The sequence below is a fragment of the Haliotis rufescens genome, unplaced genomic scaffold (assembly GCF_023055435.1).
Source record: "Haliotis rufescens isolate VD_foot unplaced genomic scaffold, xgHalRufe1.0.p SCAF_35, whole genome shotgun sequence".
Taxonomy (NCBI): domain Eukaryota; kingdom Metazoa; phylum Mollusca; class Gastropoda; order Lepetellida; family Haliotidae; genus Haliotis; species Haliotis rufescens.
Window position 1 is genome coordinate 603955 of NW_025964057.1, and position 21509 is coordinate 625463.

The following is a 21509-nucleotide window of genomic DNA, read 5'->3' on the forward strand; positions in this document are numbered from 1 at the left end:
ACATTGGCATGACAGATTATCGATAGTAATATGAAAGAATCAGGTGTTCTTTTAGTTCTTTTGAGTAGTATATATTCACTGATGGAAAACAATAAGAAACCACTGCAATAGGAACCACAGGCTTGCTGAGGCATCTTGTCTTTATCCCAAACGATACCAAGATTATACGGCTGTTAAGCTGGGCTCCCAAGATAGACAAGTCATACATTAATATATATCATCGATATATAACTCTTGGTCTTTATGAGAATAGCGCTGAACAAGGCTGATGAAGCTATGAATTCTGGGACAATGTCTGTTAGCTACGAGTCCCACTACACATGTACTAACAGTTCACTCATCTTGAAATACAAACTTCTTGCAAAACCATTTTGTTGACTTTTGTTTTTCTGGCAAGTTGTGTTGTACTCATGGTGCATTTTTAGTCTTAATGGATACATTAATACCTGGGAGGATATGGAGGATTTTCATGTGTTTTTGTATTGGAAATATCCAATGAGTGACATGTTTTTGCAACATTTTGACACGATAATCTGATATAGTAAGAGCTAATCCAAAATATCTGGTACACTGAAGACAGATAAACACGTAAAATATTACATAATCAAGTGTTTCCCCTGGCCATGTTCGGATCCATCCTGTCGGGGAACATTTTAATCCAAATGTAGTATACCGGTAAGCATTATCCCGAATTAAGTCCTACGAGTGAGACACCACACAGTGGTCTAGTGTTAGAGCGCCCGCCTGGAGAGCGGAAGGTCCTGGGTTTGATCCCCAGCAGCCTCGTACCAAAGGACATTAAAAGATGGTACTTGTTACCCTGTCTGGCACTCAGCATTAAGGGGCTAAAACAAGGACTGGTCGGTTCGGAGTCGGTATACTGTGTCTGAGTGAGGTATTCATGCTAAACTGCGGCATGGTATCTCAGCGGGCTAGCACTATAAATTGGCATCAGTCCGGACTAGTACAAGCAGCCACACACACACACACACATGCATTCATGTCGCTAAGTAAGTGCAATAATCTTGGACGCGATGTTAAACCCCATTTCACGTCAACTTACTTCAGCCAATCATGCTCCACTATCATGTAGAAGAGATGTAATCATGACAACTCTTTCAAGGAAATATTTAAAATTGACATTTATTTCTTTATATGTACATTTATTTGAACATTTACCTGAATAAATAACATTGCAAGATTGTATCACAAACCAACAGAACATCTGAAACAGCTCAATATTCTTCATTTTACATGTGTTTCATCTGATGGAGTAAGCACATACTCCGAAACGTGTTTACATCCATATATTCTCTTCCGTACATATTTGTTAACGTTTACGTTTTGTTAAATCTTTATGTTAATCTCAGATTTAATTTGATTTTTAGCCACAGTATAGACTTGATAAAATATTCCTCCATAAATGATGTGACTTTTTCAACAGTATCTCTCGCGGTTGAAGCCACTGGCAAGTGATTGCTTCCAACGTCTGACTATGTGCTCTCACCACTTTTTCATCCCTCAATATTGACACCATCTATCCCCCCCACATGATGAAGATGGTGTTTGAAATGTCCCTCGTGTTAAACTCACCCTGCCGTCCCTATGGGTGAGTGAGTGTTACGCTACTTTTAGCAATAGAAACGACATCTCACATTGTACTCATGACAGAGTTCCAACCTGGTCTTCATTGTGTCTGCCCTTTCACCACAAGGTTTCCCCAGAAGTGGGCTTAACACATAGTAACCATCAGGGGCATCGAACCTTGGTTTAAAAGTGATGAGTCGATGCTGTAACCACCTGTCCGAATCACTGCCCCTAATCGCTCATGAGACACAGCATCATATTGGCCTGGCCTTTGGGGAGCAGTCGTTGTCTCGGGATTATATTTATTTATGAGATAGAGAAATCAGATATGCTGGTTTGAATGCTTTGCTCACTTGTACCTAGATTTTAGATGTCTCAGTGCTTATCGTCAGATAAAGTCTTTTCCGACACGGCCTATGGCGGTATCCTAAGATCCTAACACAGAAAAGTATCGAATGGAGCAAAGGAATTAAACTACAGTTTTCTCCATGTTCTAAAATTCGCCTACTCTGCACTGTAATAAATATTTTGGAAATAAAATGCTGGTAACTTGTAAACTACAGACAGTGAATACTGAAATGTGACCAACACCCTGCATTTATCTAAAGTTAGCATCCATGGTGAACATGTGAAAAATGCTTGGTGCCGCGTAACAAAACAATTGGCTGCTTTTCACAACTTAAACTATGAAGAAACAAAGACAGTGACATAACGGATCAATGTGCTCGGTGGAAGATTCTGGACAGACAGGCATACTGACCGCCATGATGTTACTGTCATGCTACCGTCATGATGTTACGTCATGCTACTGCCATCATGTTACGTCATGATACCGCCATGATGCAACACAGGGAAATGGAATTATTCGCTGCAACAGTGACAAACAAACGTATTGGCAGTGTATCCATGGTTACAAACACTTCTTGTAACCTAGATCTTTAACTCACATTTCCAAAATTAGAAAACAAATAGTGATAGTAATACATCTTTAACTCTTAATCTTTAAACATACATTCATAAATTTACAAGAATATTGATTTCAAATTGACAATGAAAGCCACCTTGTTATCGTGTCACTGTGGTTTGGTGTAACAAGGCGACATGATCACATAAATATCATTTCACATAAGTGTACTATAGTAACAACAGGTGAAGGGCATCTGTCACTGTTTGATAGTGATAAACAATATAACAAACACCATAAATGAAGGTGCTGTGAACTAAATATATAATTGTAATATTTAACAGAAAAGAACAAATTCGAGCTTATAAGACTTAACAATAACCACTGTTCCTAAACTGTTTTCACCAGCTTACAACTTCTTAAATCTACAACCTAAGGAAACCTCAGACAAATATGTACATGAGGAAGCAGGCTAACAATAATTCTTGATAGTTTTAGTTTGGCCCAATGACTAGATAATGTACTTTTCCACAGAACACTTTCACTGCCCCATCTCGACAACAATTTTGAAACACATCAACCATCAATTCATCTTGTCCTACTTTCATTTGCAATGAAAAAAAAATATGTTTCCTTCAGAAGGCACCATCTATCCAATAGCAAATTAACATGGCAAAGGAATGAACCATTATAGACTTGTTCAGATTGGGTCGACACTTAAAATCTGAAATACATGGAAAGACCAACAATGGTGTCAGTTGTGTAGGACTCCATGTAGATATTGGGTTGCCGTGGATACTGAGATGCTGTGTTGCCATGGACACTGAGCAGAAGATGATTATTGTATGAGAATGAGATTTTCTGAGACTATGTTGAGTTGCCCGTTCATTGATGACCTACACGATCCCGGGGTATCAATCGCAGCTCGGAGCCATGCTTCAGGAACACATTACCTGGGGAATAAAGGATAAAATGAAAAGGAAGTATGTATACATGAGATAAAATATCTTCCCTCAGATATAACAAAACAAGTCTAAATCAGAGACAACACTTAAACATGCTTAACTCTTTGATAGCATTGTTTCTCCAACACATCCAAAGGCGATTCAGCCAGTGAACAGTGTATCGGAACTTGGCAGTGTCTGATAGAGCTGTGTATTGGCAAACACGAATTGTATGGCAATATATTGTGATACAGGTATCTGTATTGTGATATGTTGGGAGATAAAGTGTAACACTGATTGTACATACAGATCCCATTTTCTACATACTTAAGTTAATATTACTCAGCATGGTCAGTCGAGACCATTTTGTAGTCATGGATACAAGGGAGATAACAATGTGTGTTTTCATCATTTTGTCAATTAATTTTAAAGGGAAGCATTTGTGTATGAATGTCAGTGTAGATTTTAGAAAAAAAGCATACAAATAATAAGGAAATATAGCAAAACAGAAAAAATATTGCAATATGTTTCTTTTGAAAAATATATTGCAGTACACATCAGTCATGAAACAAAGCCCAAACCAGAAGTCTTACAACAACATTCAACAAAAAAACAAACAAATACAGTGACTGCCATATCGCTGCCATTTTGGTAGCAGGAATTCATTGATTGGAACCTCAACTACGACTGGTATCAATATGCATCCTGAGTTTTGAAGACAACACAAATCACGTCACAGATGACAACAGGTATATAAGTGAGTGAGTCAGTTGGGTATAACACTGCTTGGAACAACAGCCATATTGCGGTGTGCAAGCTCAGTGTGGAAGGAAAGCCTGAAGTGATACAAGTCATAGACGCTTACCACTTTGGTGAAACTCACGAGCACTTGAATGGTGCTGACAACAACAGAAACATTATTGGGGCGAACAAGGATTCAAATCACTGTTCATAGGTTTCTGGTCTGTCCAAGATAAACAACCCTGCACAGGAGTGAGTGAGTGAGTGAGTTGGGTTTAACGCCGCTTTTAACAGTATTCCAGTTATATTGCAGCGTGTGGGAGGAAAGCCCGAAGTGATGCAGGTCTCAGACGTTTACCACTTCGGTGAAACCCACGAGCACGGGTATGGTGCTGACAAACCTAGAAACATAATTGGGGCGAACCGGGATTCGAACCCACAATCATAGGTTTCTGGCGTGCCCAAGGGACGCAACTCTGCACAGCGAATCGCGACGCCTTAGACGACTGGGCCACCCGTGCCCCCCCCTGCACAGGACACTGCAGTGCCTGAGATGACTGGGCCATACGTGCCCCCCCCTGCACAGGACACTGCAGTGCCTGAGATGACTGGGCCATACGTGCCCCTTTCAACAGGTATATCAAAGCCCAAGAACTGGTACAATGTCATTATCGTCTTCTAAGTGGGAAACTGCAATCGTACTGCTCCTGATTTTTAGGTTACACCATGATCACTCATACGATAAATGCACAGCTTTATATCAATGGTTCATCCAACCGTAAAGTTCCAGTAGAGCATAATGCTGAATTTGAATTAACCTTCACAAGTCCATGTGAAATTGTCATAATCCTTGGATAAAAAGATATTAACCTATATTTGCACAAAACGCTTTCTGAGTTTCTCCAATGATGTATAGTTAAATTCTAAAAATAGCAGCTACCTCCATACCCATTGTTTCTCCATTCTCTCATAGTACATCCAGGATGCTGTTGCGCAAACCGAAGCACTATGACCGTCGTAAGTCTATATGAAGGTATGGGAGTTACAATCACCTTAGCGCTACAATCGCTTTGTACAACAGCACCCTTGCCTCTTTCAGCACCATACCTTCATTTTGAGTCTGTAAAACAGTGGTACAAGACAGTGATTTTTTTTATGTAGATCTGACAAGGTTTTCTGATTGGTTGTTGATTTAAAGATCAGGAACGAGAAAAATTCTGTCCTGGGTTAGAGAGATTGAGGTGGTGACGTCACTTGTGAAGTTATGGCGGCAAATTGCTCCAGGGTCTTTATCATAATAGAATAGAAATATACAAAAAACTGGATCATCATGGATGTAGAGGCAGGGAAACTTGACTAATTGTAATTTTAACAATAAATTGGCTGGATGTTTGGCTGGGTCCTTACCTATATTTATAGGCAAATAGTGTCCCCAAACTTCTGAGAAAAATAAAGACATAAATTTTCTCTAAAAAAAATATGTCTCCACAGGGAGGCATAAAGGAAAAGAATGATTAGGCAGTCAATGGACCAGATCGAGGCCAGCGTGCTGCAAGAGATCCGGGTGCATGACCTAGATACTAGGGTGGTTGTCATGGTGATGCATGGGTGGCTGGGCAAATAAGCTTGGAAGCTGGAAACTTTGATCATGGACGTTTCCATGCAGATGATTGAAGGCAAAATGAGGAATGCAAAGAGTGAGATAGGACAAGTAAAACAAGTTCCTGTTTCCTGGTATGCAGCCATGACACCTACCTGCACTCTGGGCTGGGTTGATTCCTATTCCGTCATTCGTTATAATGGCACTGGTGGGAGCAGGAACCTTGAACTGAAACATCCGTGTGTCAGTACAGGGGTAGAAACTAACATTTTTAATCCGCTAGTCCTTATAATGATAACATATAGCAAAACCCTTAAAAATGGCAAATTTCTACTGGTCCTTATGATACCTAAACTTTTGGGCAGTTTGGCAAGGACTACATGACTAGTGCCAATTTCTAATGCTGCAGTATGGGCAGGGTGCAGTGAGGTACATCATAATAATGATCACAAATTTAAGGCTTTGTAGATACTCGACATATTATTTGTCGTTGGTCACACTATGGCCCAGTTTACATGCCAGGGAGCCCCAAGGACTCCCAAACGGCACGGCCAAGGTAAATCCTTGACATCCATACCTTGTATATGTTACAAACCCACAAGCCTATTTACACAGATCATGTTATAAGTGTTATTATGATTACAGGTAATAATCATGTTAATTATTGATCTGAAATAAACTCAAAAACATCTTCGGTTATGTCTAACAGAATTCTTGACATGATTTGAGAATAGAAATGCCAGTTATATTTTGTACATGTTGATGTACTCTGTCTTTCCATGGGGCACTACAAATTAGTCACCTTCAATTACAGTCTATGTGTATGGGATGTAATATTTTCTGTCCAATAAAACCCTGCAAACGTCCTTCTGTTGTGCTTTGGTTTGGTGTTTAACGCAGCACTCAGCAATATTCCAGCTTTATGACCGCAGTCTGTCAATAATCGAGTCTGGACCAGACAACCCAGTGGTTGACATCATGAGCACGGACCCACGCAGTTGGGATACGATGACATGCATCAACCAAGTCAGCGAACCTGACCACCCGATCCCTTTAGTCGCCTCTTACGACAAGCGTAGTCACCTTTTACGGCAAGAATGGGTTGCTGAAGACCTATTCTACCCTAGATCTTCACGGGTACCTCCCTTAATGGTTGTGTAGGACAGATATATGGCCATACCTCTTCTGCTGCAAACTTCAACACTGCTGTAAACGGTGTCCCCTCTGGTACACTCAAACTGCAACAGAAATCAATGGGATAAATAACAAAAAATTCATTTCATAATTCATATTGCTAGGTTATAATATGTCAACAGAATTAGGGATTGATTGGGTCCACAGATCATCCTCATGATCATGAAAGAAAGCAATGTATGTCAGTGCCAGTTTTGCCCAGTGTTAGCCATGATGACACTTCCACTTTGGTGAAACAGTGTGACAGACCACTGACGCAAGAGAATAAAGAATTATGAGACTCAGGGAATTGAATCAATGAACGGAAGACCCTGGCACTGCTAAATGGTGTTTGTCTGGAACATTTGCTCATATAAGTGGAATCAAAGTGCAACAGATACCATGGTAACACTCAAAGAATCATCATATTTGTCCACAGCAATCGGAAATTGAGAGTGACTTGAGCTATAGAAAGTTACTGCTGCCTGTCCTATTTACATGGTTTATACACTCAAAGTTTCAAAATCCTTCGATTTGGGCTTTACAATTTTAAATGAATTATATAATCAGCAGAAACACTACAATGCTCGAAAGATTGACTTGTCCGCCCGAACCGACCAGTGGCAGTATGTGCAGAGCGAGAAAGAAGTGAACAAACATATGAAAAACACTCGTTCTAGTAACTTCTGCTGGATGAGTACATTCAAATCAATTCATCTCTAATCGTTTTCACGGTGTTTAAGTCTATTGGGTATCTTAATCATTTTTCTATTGGGTATTCTAATAATTTTAGAAAAAGTTCCTCTGTCGTTTAATCAACCAATAGTGTTGTCACTGTGGGTTTCTCAAATTTTCATGTCTCCTTGTAAGTGAGCAACTCAATAGTAATTAGGTAACGGGGAAGTTACTCGTGCATTTCATGGAGCTTCGCAGCTAATCTGGGGCACTGAATGGCCTGGACAGTATCACAATTACCTTCGTGTCTACTGTTGGAATTGTCCTATTTAGAAACAAATTGCCATATGTTGTAACATGTTGGACTGATTATCCAATCAGAATATGATTCAACTGTTTATCATGTATCAGTGACTGATATGCATTAGAAGAAGAATAGTAAATGAATATTTCGGCGAAATAAAGTTAATCATGCTCATAGAATTTTATTTTTTATGTGATCGAAAACCGGACAGATGTGAACATTGTTTCCCATGCGGTGCCTACTCACACTTTGTACGGCAATTTTGGATCCGATGTTAGAGTGATCTTGAAAGTAACTTTCGACCTGAAACAACAAAAGATGGAATTCATAAAATATATCACGGTCTCATAACCTCATGGGGACAAACAGACTGCAAACATACTCACATCTTGACAGCAGCCGACTGGACACGACACCATGCAATACCGGAAGTAGTCGTCTAACCCGGAAGAAGCCCGGAGGCAAATCTTGCCCAATATACAAACTGAGAAAAAAACGTGTTATGTAATATCTTTCCACCTATTTCTTACTAACTTAAACAAAATAAAATCTATTTTTGAAAAGCAAACAAAGAATGAAACATTCGACCGAAGATCAAAGGTCACGTGACAGCGCCACCTGGCGACGAAAGTTTACACAAACACCTGTCAAGTGATCATGTGACCACACTAGCCGTCTGCTATCTCAAAATGGCGAGAAGGGATGTACCCACCGTCTTAGTTCTTCTCGTTTGTTTACTTCCCTTTGCACAATTAGTGGAGGAAAAATATCACCAGAATATATTAGAACGAAGCGAGGAGATTATTAAAGCCCAAGATGCAGAAGAACCACTTTACAAAAAGGATATTTCAAAATTAACAGGTAAGTGAATCCACGTCGTCTGCAAGCAACATGTGTCATTGTGTGTGTGTGTGTGTGTTTTTAATGTGCAATATGTTTTTACCATGACAGTCGAACTGTTTAACATTTTTTTAAGTTTTACATTTTCTGTTCATACTTTACAACTTAGACAATAACATTACTAATTTCTTCAACTTTGTGTCAATTCTAATCAGTTTACGAATACGAGGCTTTTCTTATCAAACCCTTTGAAGTTAACAAATAAAGATAAGAAATGTGATCATAGGTTATACTTGAGTTAAGATCCGGTATAACCCTGTCCCAAGTTCGATTTTCTTGTCATTATGTTGATAAATATTTGCTGAATGTAATCGACAGGTGCGCGTTGAAGTTGCGATATCGGTAAGTGACAATTCGCGAAAGTTTGTTTGCGGGCACACGCTCGCGAGAAGTCTCGGGTCATGCACGTAGAGGATTCTCTCGATTGTTATCAACGGACTGACCGCCTGTGCATGACACCCGCAGGTACTATCTAAGAAGCTCTGATAAATGGCCTGGGTAGAGATACTCGGAGCGCCAGGGTCGAATTGGTGGTGACAGCCCGCGAGAGACGAACAGTGTTCAATGGGCACAAATCTCTCACATCCTCGTCTCGCGCTTAGTCCCGCCTAACCCGCTCATGCCGATTGTAAATATTTGGTTTTATCCCATCAGGTGTAAAGCAATGCTATATCACAAACCTCTTTCACGGAGGGATATAGTTCTAGAAACTGTCCCCTTTCTTTTGTTTATGTCATGCAGCCCTCTTTTAGACGTATTGGTGAAACACTCTTTTGCATAAGACTAATTATTGTCACACGTATATAGTATATAAGTGTTGTTCCCGTATATCATTTATTTATTATTTATTGGTCTACTTGTAATAGGTTTCTGACAAGTCTATTAGTAATTTAATTTGGGACTAATGGGTAATTGAACAGAAAGTACATGTTTTGCTATTGTTTTTAAACAAGTGTTATAACATATTTCGTGTTCTAGTTCTGAAATCCCCGATATGGAATTGTTCAGATTGTCTTTCTTATTCATAATAGGAAAAAACCCTTGTTACTGATGCAAGAGTATTAAAATAATTGTTACGAGCAGACAGAAATTTGCGGGGACTTGATAATGTTACATTTGCGATATGATGATAGCTTCTATTAAGCTCATTTCCCACGATTAAAACTATATCCACAGGTGCCCCCGTTTGTAACTATACCCACAGGTGTCCCCGTCACATTTTTTCGTGTTCTCGTTTTTTCGGGCTTCGTAAGTCAGGTAATGCCATGTACCGGGTACTGTTAGTTTTCCCTTGCGACGGTTGGTGACTATGAAAAGAGGGGGGTCTTAAACGCGCGGAGAGCATGTCACTATTCCACGCTCTCATTTTCTTCACATGATTGCGTAGCTCACCTGCACCGCATGGATCAACATTCTCTCATTCCCTTGGGGTGAATCCTACCCACTCCCCAAATCCTAACAAGCATGATCAACATGCCTCTTATTAGCGACTAATTTATCCGTTTATTCTGACAAGGATCGGAGCAGTGTGTACCACAACCTAACTCCGCCTGAGCCACTCCGTGCCTGTCACTAGTCCAGCGTTCACGGCTCTCATACCCACACCGCAATTGATGAGTTCTTCTATTTACTTGTGGATATAGACACTGAAAAGACTTTTTGTGTATATTGATATATATCTTATTCACGCTTATGAAACAGGCAACTGGCTCGTCAATATCGTCAGTTGCCTTCATACACATAACTCCACAGAAAAATATAGTTGTTCATACCTTCCTTATTCATGGATGTCGAAACTGCACCTGTCATCAGTTTCACAGTGAGATGAGAATTCATCAATGAAAGACCCCGTTCCACTCTTGGGGAACACTACGTTCTATAAGATATGGTTATAGACGGGGCACGTACATATTCTATATTATACCAACACACGGATAAGTGAAGTACATGGGTATTATTTATTTCTAGGTTAGTAAACTTTTCGTTCATAAATCTCTTCGGAGTTGAGAGTGGAGGTTACATGTAAAAAACAAACGAGAGCGAGGTTATATTTCTAGAGCAAAGAACTGGTTTCAGCCCTCTATTCACTGTAGCATGAATCGTACACATTCTATGCATAAATATCGCTCGTAGATTCAAAAGAGAAAATAGGAAATTTAAAATAAACTGACGGGTTATAGGTATAATATTCAAAGGTTATATTCATTAAACGCGCGGTATAAATGGTGACTAGGACCTTTCATACCGATTGAATATTTTGACAAATGATGTTGGTCCTTATCTTTACACCACACATTGACATTTAATATAAGTTATGCTTGTCATCATGTTTCATTATACTGAATTTCGTCCGTTTTCAGTTGAATACACTACGTTATTTGTTAAAGATGACGAAACGTTACAAGATTTATATCACAGTTGATCTCTCACAACTCGATTATGTTGGCTTGAGCGTCTTCGTGGTATTCGTTAACTATTTCAATAGTTTACGAATAGTGTGTAAATAGCACGAAAGTATAAAAACCTAGTTCTGAAATTATTTACACCATTTTTAAGTATACATTGTAATGTATTGAGCGTGGATATGCGTAAGGGTTGCCTAAATTGTAACGAAACTAACACTAATCTAATACTTCATGACCATGACCATTAATCAGTGGTTATAGGTTTCCTGGATATGTTATTTTAAATAGTTCATTAAATAAGTGGATTCAGTTTGTATTGCATTTGTACACTGGTCACAGATGTCAAGAAGACGTTAATATAGCGACGGGTTTATTTTGACATAATTTCATAGATTTGAAAAAGAAGGGGTTTTTTTTACAATTTCAACACCAACAAAATTCAGCGATATATATGCACGGAGTATATATTGATGAACATATTCTTATTAGTTGGGCGAACTATAACCTGAAAACATTAAACATTTTGAGAACCAATATTATGGATGTCAACTTTTTAAGATTGTTGATAGGCACACAGTGTTTCAGAATGACTCCTTCATCAGTGGAATCGTGCACTCGAGGAAAGGTAAAAAGAACACACTCTGAAACGCTATGTGCCTGTTAAAATAATTGTCATACATAAAACGTGATTCTTGTGTAACTATTTCTATATACCTGTCAAAGATTATTAAACATTATACAAACGACTTCAAGATACTACATTATATTTGACAGTGAATATATTTACTTATTTTCTGTACATATTAACTCAGTGGATTAAGATACATACAACGACTCGGCATTGTCGCATAACGAGCTAAAAACGTAAACCTGAACTTAATACCACTCCTTGAAACATGGAATTACACTTCGTTAATATCTTTTTTTCAAGACACAAATCCTGAAACAATTGTCAAATGATATCGATTTGCAAATACGGCAGATTTTCTTTATAAAATCGCACAAAATGGCAACTCTTCAAAAGTATATCACCAATCTCGAACTATTCTCTCCCTTGAACTATTCTCCGTATATCTTTTATGAACCATTCATACTAGTATAACAGTAAAATATTCACGTAGTAATGTTAATTGACAAATTTCTTTATTTTATCTGTATCCCGGCTGTGTCCCATAGCAAGCACAAGTTATAGGGTGCACTTTAGGCTCACCAGTTTTCTTGGTAGCGTATGTAAGTTGTATATCTGTCTAATCGATGATAACAATCGTATCCAGCTTGCCTGATAACAGCATCGTTCCAGGCAGAGCAAGCCACTGCTCGTGTAAGAGGCAGGCAGTATCGGTCCCTATCAAACTGGACCACTTCTGACGACGAGTGCAGTGATAGCACACATACACAACTAGGCTAGAGTATCATAAACATTTTAAATTATTGCAACACCTATATATGTTTACACATCACAACTCAAGTCGGAAATGTAATGCCATATAAAATGATATTATTGTCAAAATCATATCACTGTGTACATAATGTAATACCACGGACCTATATAACCTATTATACAAGTCCGTGGTATTACAAATAAGAGGCAAAACCAGAAGAAAGAACGCCCATTCGTATGATCTTTGAGGCAGCCTTTCTTTAAAATAAAGCATTCTACGAAAAGAAATCGTGTGCATATAGAAATTAATGTGGACCACTGACATGTACGGACTTTTCCTGCTTATGTGTTTGAGGAAAAGCATATTACGTTTTCTGCAAGCCCAATTGTTTTACTTGTATAGGCAAAAGCTTTTGGCAGTATATTTATACATACAATTGATTTTAACCAGAGTGTTGTATATTCTTATTTATATCCTGACATGCAAACTGAAGCCCCTGCAGTATCAGGCAAGTGAAGTCCGACACATTCCGTATTAACGTACCGCTCGCTTTACTTTTTGTTCAATGTTGTTTCTATCTAATATTCATTTAAAAATCCTTTAAATTTAGTTGCTCTCGGATCAAATGTTAAAATGAAAACAAGACACGAATGAAGCGACGTTGGGTGAATATATATGGATGCACATGCTACCATATACAGTCGACTCATGTCGGATAGTACCACCTATATATAGCACCGCCGTATAAGATGGTGCTGAACGAACGGTTCCATCTTTCTGTATGCTTTGCATTTACATGTGATGCAATAACAAACGGCTCGATACTTCTATACTTCTGTTTTCATTCAATTTGTTTTCCTCAACAGATTCCTTTGTTTAAAACATGTTATGTTCTTACGAATGTAATGACCATGTATGCTCAAGATCCGACTGCATTTGGTATTCTCGGTGAGGAAAGACATACAGGGGTACCTGTTGCATCACTGAGATGCCTTTGTCTCGGACTGGCAGCGTACTCAACAGTATATAACGTACACGTAGCAATTCATGCTAGATGTGAAAACATGTTATTATGTCACAGGCTGTTAATTGAATTACCTTTTAGAAATACGGTATGTCAAGTAACCAAATCTTCCAGGATCATAGTTATAGGTAGGGTTTGAGTCACATGATGTGTAAAGACAATTCGTGGCCCAACTATTCTGTACACGATCGAGAGATGACACCGTTCAGACATACCCTTAAACTTTGTATTATGATCCAATCCCAACTTCAATTTTTTATAGGTGAGGTGAGGTGAAATTGGGTTTAACGTCGCGTCCAAGATTATTGCGACTTATATAGCGACGTGCATGTACGTGTGTGTGTTTGTGTGGCTGCTTGTACTAGTCCGGACTGATGCCGATTTATAGTGCTAGCTCACTGAGAAACCAGTTTAACATGGATACCCCACTCAGACACAGTATACTGATTCCGAGCCGACCAGTTTTAGCCCCTTAATGCAGAGCGTCAGGCAGGGTAACAACAAGTACCATCTTTTAACGTCTTTTGGTATGACGCGGTCGGGGATCGAACCCCGGACCTTCCGCTCTCCGGGCGGACGCTCTTCCACTAGACCACGGAGGCGGTCTCAATTTTTTATAAGTGATACTGTTTAGGGTAATGTTATTTTCCCAATCTATGAACACGGCAAATGTATAATAATGTGTTGTTTTTTGTTGTCGTTTTTTTAGAACACTGTATCACCACGTGTTAACATAAAGCACGGAATGAAGTAATACTTGATATTATGTAGCAGGAAAATTGTTTGTTTGTGAGCATTATGTTAAAAAATGTGAATTCCTGATTCCAAATTAGCCAATAGTATTTCACAGGGCCTTGGTTTGGACTAGTAGACCAGGTATGTCATTACAGGTGCGTTCTTATTTTTTGCTTTGCTATTGCATTAATGTAATTGGAGTTGAATTTCTTAAGTCTTTTTATTGCCTTTAGGATTTTGGAAGCAACATTTTAAACTATAACAATGGTTTTCTTTTCTGCATTGTTCGATTAAAATATGTTTTATCGGCACACGTCCGTGTCGGACTCAAAATACAACAAATACAACAAATTCTACATATAAACTATCTGACAGTTTACAGAGATCAGATTTCAAGCTGTTCGTTCACCAATGTAATAAACTTTGTTTTCACATTTTAGAAAATGCGTGTGAGTGAATGTTGTTATACGCAATTGTTAGCACTACCAGGACGTCTTGTACAAAAATGTCTTGATCATGCCAACCAGCGGTTAATAGCATGAGCAATGATCTGTTGGAATACTATGACACGCAGAGTACCCATTCGATACGATGCCACACAGAGTAACCATCCAATCCTCATTGTTGACTTTCTTCATTCCTTTACGAGCGCCACCAATCTCGACGTCACTGTTTTGTGTGTAAATGTTTATTCAATCTCAAAACAGCCATACTTGTTTCTTTTAGAGGCATCGTTACAGGTATGCCAGACCAGCAATGACGTTCTTTTGACAGAGTCTGATTCTTCGCTTATCTTGCGTTGCGTAACCTTAACACATACGGACTGATTCTGTTCGCGATCTCATCTGAAGAACATTTGGGTTTGGGAATACCTTCTCACTTTCGTGGTAATAAATTTGATATTTTTGTACGTACATACATATAAGACCCGTAAAGGTCCGGGGTAGAATAGGTCTTCTGCAACCCATGCTCTCCGTAAAAGGTGACTATTTGGATACGATGACATACATCAACCTAGTCAGCGAGACTGACCACCCGATCCCGTTAGTCGCCTCTTACGACAATCATGGGTTGCTGAAGACCTATCCTAGCCCTGATCCTCACGGGTGTCATACACTAACAACCTGGTATTGAAGTATACATGTTCCCACGTAATGCACATCAATTCAATTCGATCAGGTCTACCAATGAAACGGTGTAAAAACGGTAACATGGATATAAACCTTTATATACAGAGCCCCAGATAAGCTTTTGGTGTTGTGGGTATTTTACCCATGCATTTTAAAATCATTGGGTATCAGTAATTCTATCTGCGTATTCAAATTTCTGTTACCCACTAGTTTTTACACATGTGGGTATTTAAGTTAAATATTTAAAAACACTATTCATCTAGTCCCTGCAAACTGGTGTCGTGTGGGTTCGAGAGCTTTGTAGGACTGAAAAATACTACGATACTTCCACAAGAAAGTGTGATGGCAAATGATCATGATGTAACTGTCATCGTGGAGTTTGGCAAGGTTGACGGAATGCCCGTTTATAATTTCAAAATAAGTTGCTGATTTGCGAATCGAATACGCAGGGTTACTTCACAATATTTCGATGATACGCATAAGTTTTATTTGTGTAGCGTATCTGTAATGTTCGTTGCGTATTTGATACGCTTGGATTTTATTTTACTGCATATTTCTGATGCGTATTTTACGCAGATACGCAGCTTATCTGGAGCTCTGATATATTTCATTAGTTGAATTTGTACACATGAATACCAGAATAGCTGAAATGAACATGGAGATCGCACACATGCCGTTACTAGATGACCACGCATTCGGCAAAGAGACACTTGCATCTTTTTCGACACACCAGAGTGTTTGGTTGTCTCATGACGGACATAGATAGTACTTTTGTGTGCGAACTCTATTTCAGCTATAATGCGTATTTTGACGTTCAAATACGATACATGTTCATCTTTTGGGGCAAATCTCAGATGTTGTTTTTGTTGGACCTGCTGTTATCTGAGATTTACACTTAAACGTTGCAGTAGTTTATGTTACTAATAAATATAGTATTTAATACATTATCAAATCATTTACGGAAACAGTGGCCGTAAAGTCCTTCTTGTCGTATTATACTTTTACGGTAAGGATTCCGGGTCAGAATTGAACTCTAGAACATGTACGTTTCTGACGTCGTGAAGGTTGCGTGGTCTGGTTTGGTCGGTTGGTAGATGGTTCACCAAATGTGTGGGACGGTTGATCAGGCTCGGTCAGTTAGCAGATCGTTCACCGAATGTGTGGGACGGTTGGTCTGCCTCGGTCGGTTAGCAGATCGTTCACCGAATGTGTGGGACGGTTGGTCTGGCTCGGCCGGTTAGCAGATCGTTCACCGAATGTGTGGGACGGTTGGTCTGGCTCGGTCAGTTAGCAGATCGTTCACCGAATGTGTGGGACGGTTGGTCTGGCTCGGTCAGTTAGCAGATCGTTTACTGAATGTGTGGGGCGGTTGATCAGGCTCGGCCGGTTAGCAGATCGTTCACCGAATGTGTGGGACGGTTGGTCTGGCTCGGTCGGTTAGCAGATCGTTCACCGAATGTGTGGGACGGTTGGTCTGGCTCGGCCGGTTAGCAGATCGTTCGCCGAATGTGTGGGACGGTTGGTCTGGCTCGGTCGGTTAGCAGATCGTTCACTGAATGTGTGGGACGGTTGGTCTGGCTCGGTCGGTTAGCAGATCGTTCACCGAATGTGTGGGACGGTTGGTCTGGCTCGGTCGGTTAGCAGATCGTTCGCCGAATGTGTGGGACGGTTGGTCTGGCTCGGTCGGTTAGCAGATCGTTCACCGAATGTGTGGGACGGTTGGTCTGGCTCGGTCGGTTAGCAGATCGTTCACCGAATGTGTGGGACGGTTGGTCTGGCTCGGCCGGTTAGCAGATCGTTCACCGAATGTGTGGGACGGTTGGTCTGGCTCGGTCGGTTAGCAGATCGTTCGCCGAATGTGTGGGACGGTTGGTCTGGCTCGGTCGGTTAGCAGATCGTTCGCCGAATGTGTGGGACGGTTGGTCTGGCTCGGCCGGTTAGCAGATCGTTCGCCGAATGTGTGGGACGGTTGGTCTGGCTCGGCCGGTTAGCAGATCGTTCGCCGAATGTGTGGGATGATGCTCATGCTTTCACTCAGTGGTTTCCATGGACTAGGCTCGATTATTTACAGGTCGCTGTGATAAAGCTTTAATATTGCTGAAAGCAGCGTTAAAACATTCTTCTTCACTGTCTATTACTTACTCGTGAACATCTAAGAACAGGAATATCCAGGATAAGCGTGTTTCCATATATATAATGTGAGTGTGTGTACGCAATAACCCCAGTGCAATATGGTCAACAACAAGCGTTGCTATCGCATTCTTAAATAGAGAGATCATTTACATACACATGTGTACTAGGTGGACTTGTCTCTAAATATAACACCACACTATGTTTTTGCATGTTAGAATATAGACCCAGGTGTGACTGGTGCATAGAGATGGGCACTCGAAATAACGGATTGAGACTGTGATGGAAGGATACCCTGACCGTCGAGTGCTTACTTCACAAACACTTCAGATGTACCATGATCTACTGGGTCTATTTTGAATGAAGGTTGCTTGGTTCACAGAAGACATGGTCAAACCTCGGATGGTATACGTTATTGGATCTCCATGTAGAAACGCACAAGCCAAATGTGCAAACGGATTTTACAAGGAGCAAGTCAAGGAGAATCATATATGATGGGAAACACAATTGTGTGTTATTTCCATTAAGAGTCCGCTGTTCAACTCAAAGGAAATGCATGGAAACAGATCGAGTTCATTAGTCTTTGGAAGAACTTTAACAGATGTTCAACGAGGTAACAGTAGGCAATACGATATTTCTTTATCGATAATTCATTATATTGATACAAATTTGGATTAGGTTCTCAATTACATTAGTTGTCCTCTTCAGACTATCTAATAAATGGCATTTGTCCACACGTTTGGTGTTAAATACTTTCACGTCCAATATGTATTCTGATAATGTAATGTTGTCACAAGTACACTGACATTTGCTAATTAATTTTTAAAAGGCGTTTCATTTGCTTTCCTCTGTTTGTGTGACTAAAATGTACATTTATGTTAGTTCGTAACCGTGACATCTGAAAACAATTAGTGTACGTGAGAAATAACTTAATCTTAAATTATCAATTTTACGCTGCTTTTCAAAGTATTTCAATCATATCAATTCAGCCACTATTTGCGTAGAGAATCTAGTAACACGGCTCTTAGAGGTTTACCATGTTGGTGAAATCCTTGAGACTGTTTGGGTGCAGACAAACCAATGTACTTACAGTGAATGAAACCCATCCAGAGCCAAATCCCAAAAGACAACACCTTATTCCTATCTACGTGGAGTTCATTCATCACACAAAAAGATGTGGTGAGGTGAGGTGAAATGGGGTTTTTAACATTGCGTCTAAGATTATTGCACTTATGTAGCGACCTGCATGCACGTGTGTGTCTGCTTGTACTAGTCCGGGCTAATGCCGATTTTTATAGTGCTAGCCCACTGAGATACATTGCTGCAGTTGAGTGAGTGAGTGAGTTGGGTTTAACGCCGCTTTTAACAGTATTCCAGTTATATCACGGCGTGTCAGCTTAATGTGGGAGGAAAGCCCGAAGTGATGCAGGTCTTAGACGTTTACCACTTCCGTGAAACCCACGAGCACGGGTATGGTGCTGACAAACCTAGAAACATAATCGGGGCGAACCGGGATTCGAACCCACAATCATAGGTTTCTGGCGTGCCCAAGGGACGCAACTCTGCACAGCGAATCGCGCCGCCTTAGACGACTGGGCCACCCGTGCCCCCCGCTGCAGTTGAACATGAACACTCCACTCAGGCACAGTACACCGACTCCGAGCCGACCAGTCGTTATTTCAGCCCCATAATGCCGAGCCAGACAGGATAACAAGAAGTTTGTTTGTTTGTTGTTTAACGCCGCACTCAGCAATATTCCAGCTATATGACGGCGGTAAGTAAATAATCGAGTCTGGACCACATAATCCAGTGATTAACAACATGCGCATCGATCCACGCAATTGGGATACGATGTCAGCGAGCCTCACCACTCGATCCCGTTAGTAGCCCCTTACTCTCACGACGAGCATAGTCGCCATTTTCGGCAAGCACGGGTTGCTGAAGACCTATTCCTATCCCGGATCTTCACGGGTTGGTAACAACAAGTACCATCTTTTAACGTATTTTGGCAGGACGCGGCCGGCTGTCGAGCCCCGGACCTTCCGCCCCCCGGGAGGACGCTCTACCAGTAGACCACGGAGACGCTCCCACAAAGATGTGGACCACATATTATGATTGACATGTATTGTTATTGAGTATCACTGACTGAACATCTAGACAATAATGGTAGTTGTTTCTTATTCTAAACGAACAACATTTTCAAATTGAACACCAAAATCGTTTCACAAGTATGATTTCTATTCGCTCAAGTACTTGTTTATAAGGTATTCATTGAGAACTGATTTCCCACGCACGGGACGAGCAGTTGTCTACCCGTTCAGGTGACACCTCCCATGTCTGTATACCAGGGTATCAGTTTACCGACCCCCTGTCCCCGGGGTCAAAAGACCTTGACATGCCACTCTCCATTTAACAGCCTCGAGTCGCCACCCATTCACAACACCCCGGCACCGACAGTGACCAGTGTGCTTCTGAGTCATACATTAATGGCAGGGTCTTCCATGGGGAGGGTGCTTTCACGTGTCTTGTGACATCCGAGCTGATGTTTTGCTAAGGTATTTTGTCGGACTGTTTACGTTTCAAATTAATTCATGATATAATGGGAAGTCTGATTAATGTCGCTTCAACGGTGATTTGTTTTCTTGATCCGATGATAAGCCATGATAAGCAGGGGGCAGTTAGGATTCAATAATATGATAACCTACAGATAAAAAAAAAATAGCGTCACACAACATTCACTCACCAATTGCAATTTGTCTCTAATTTAACTATTTTCATAAACTGTTACACGGGCTTTTCTTTACGACCAGACCCATGAATATCCGTGGTAGAATAGGTCTTCAGCAACCTATGCTTGCTCAAATGGAGACTCTGCTTGTAAGAGGCGACTAACGGGATCGGGTGGTCAGGCTCGCTGTCTTGGTTGATGCATGTCATCGTATCCCAACTGCGTGGATCGAAGCTCATGATGTCAATCACTGGATTTTCTGGTCCTGACTCGATTATTTACAAACCGCCGTCATATAGTTTGAATATTGCTGAGTGCGGCGTTAAACAACAGACAAAACAAAACAATCTTAACTACCAATTACATTACAGTTTTCGTGACAATATTACCAGGATCACAGGTTCAGTTATTTTATGGGGAATTTTTATGTTTCAATATTCAAGCTCAAACGAGTAAATCTTAACACACTCGACCCCATCGACTTTAGTTTCATTTATTTAGTACAACAATGATTTCTTATAATATGATAAAATGTTCACTGAGATGACCTTGAGATCGAGTTATACAATCCACGCCGAAAAGACGGTCCGTTTACTGTGGCTCAAAGATACGAAGCCATTCGTCTGGGTATTGGCTACCAAATTGACGGGTTATTTGCTGACCGTTCAAAGTCGCGTCCAGTTACTAAACCCCTTGAGAGTTTGATCCCTTGGGCAAGATTTAGGGGAAGGCCTGTGGCATTGATCCGATCCGGTGATTAGTAACGGGTCTTAGAGTCAGGCAGTGTTACATCTGTCCACTTCAGGCTCCGATCCTTATCGACCTTGCCTTTCTACATCCCTCCCTTGCATCAACAGGAACGTGCATTATATCCGTAGTACGTAGATTAATACACTGACAGATTTGGAGATACATGACCAAATTACACAGGAACTGAATGTAATGGGCATACGTACAGGTAACATGTAAAACACGGAGTCTTTTGAAACGGAAAACACGTCGTCGTAATTGTCGACCATGCAGCCGCGTATCATGGACGTTCCTCTGCCGTAATACCTGGATTAAAGCACCAGTATCAAAAGGACAGCTCTGATAGGTCACATGTGCCGGGCAGAATGTCCTTGTTAAGATTGACAGCCGGTAAAAA

At 40.5% G+C, this 21509-nt stretch overlaps 2 protein-coding genes across 2 annotated transcripts in view; one reads left to right on the forward strand and one right to left on the reverse strand.

Annotated features, from left to right (window-relative positions):
- Positions 1-1125: 1125 nt before the first annotated feature.
- LOC124134372 (ubiquitin-fold modifier 1) lies at positions 1126-8430 on the reverse strand. The gene is made up of 5 exons (XM_046499144.2): positions 8315-8430; positions 8175-8231; positions 6957-7014; positions 5932-6004; positions 1126-3444 (listed from the first exon to the last, which is right to left on the reverse strand). Coding segments are annotated over exons 1-5 (258 nt in total). The 5' UTR covers positions 8317-8430; the 3' UTR covers positions 1126-3376.
- Positions 8431-8578: 148 nt separating this feature from the next.
- LOC124134373 overlaps positions 8579-21509 on the forward strand; it is a 31916-nt gene continuing 18985 nt past the window's right edge. Inside the window, exon 1 of the mRNA XM_046499146.2 lies at positions 8579-8789. Coding sequence (XP_046355102.2) covers positions 8618-8789 — 172 coding nt within the window. The 5' untranslated portion in view covers positions 8579-8617. The remainder of the gene's footprint in view (positions 8790-21509) is intronic.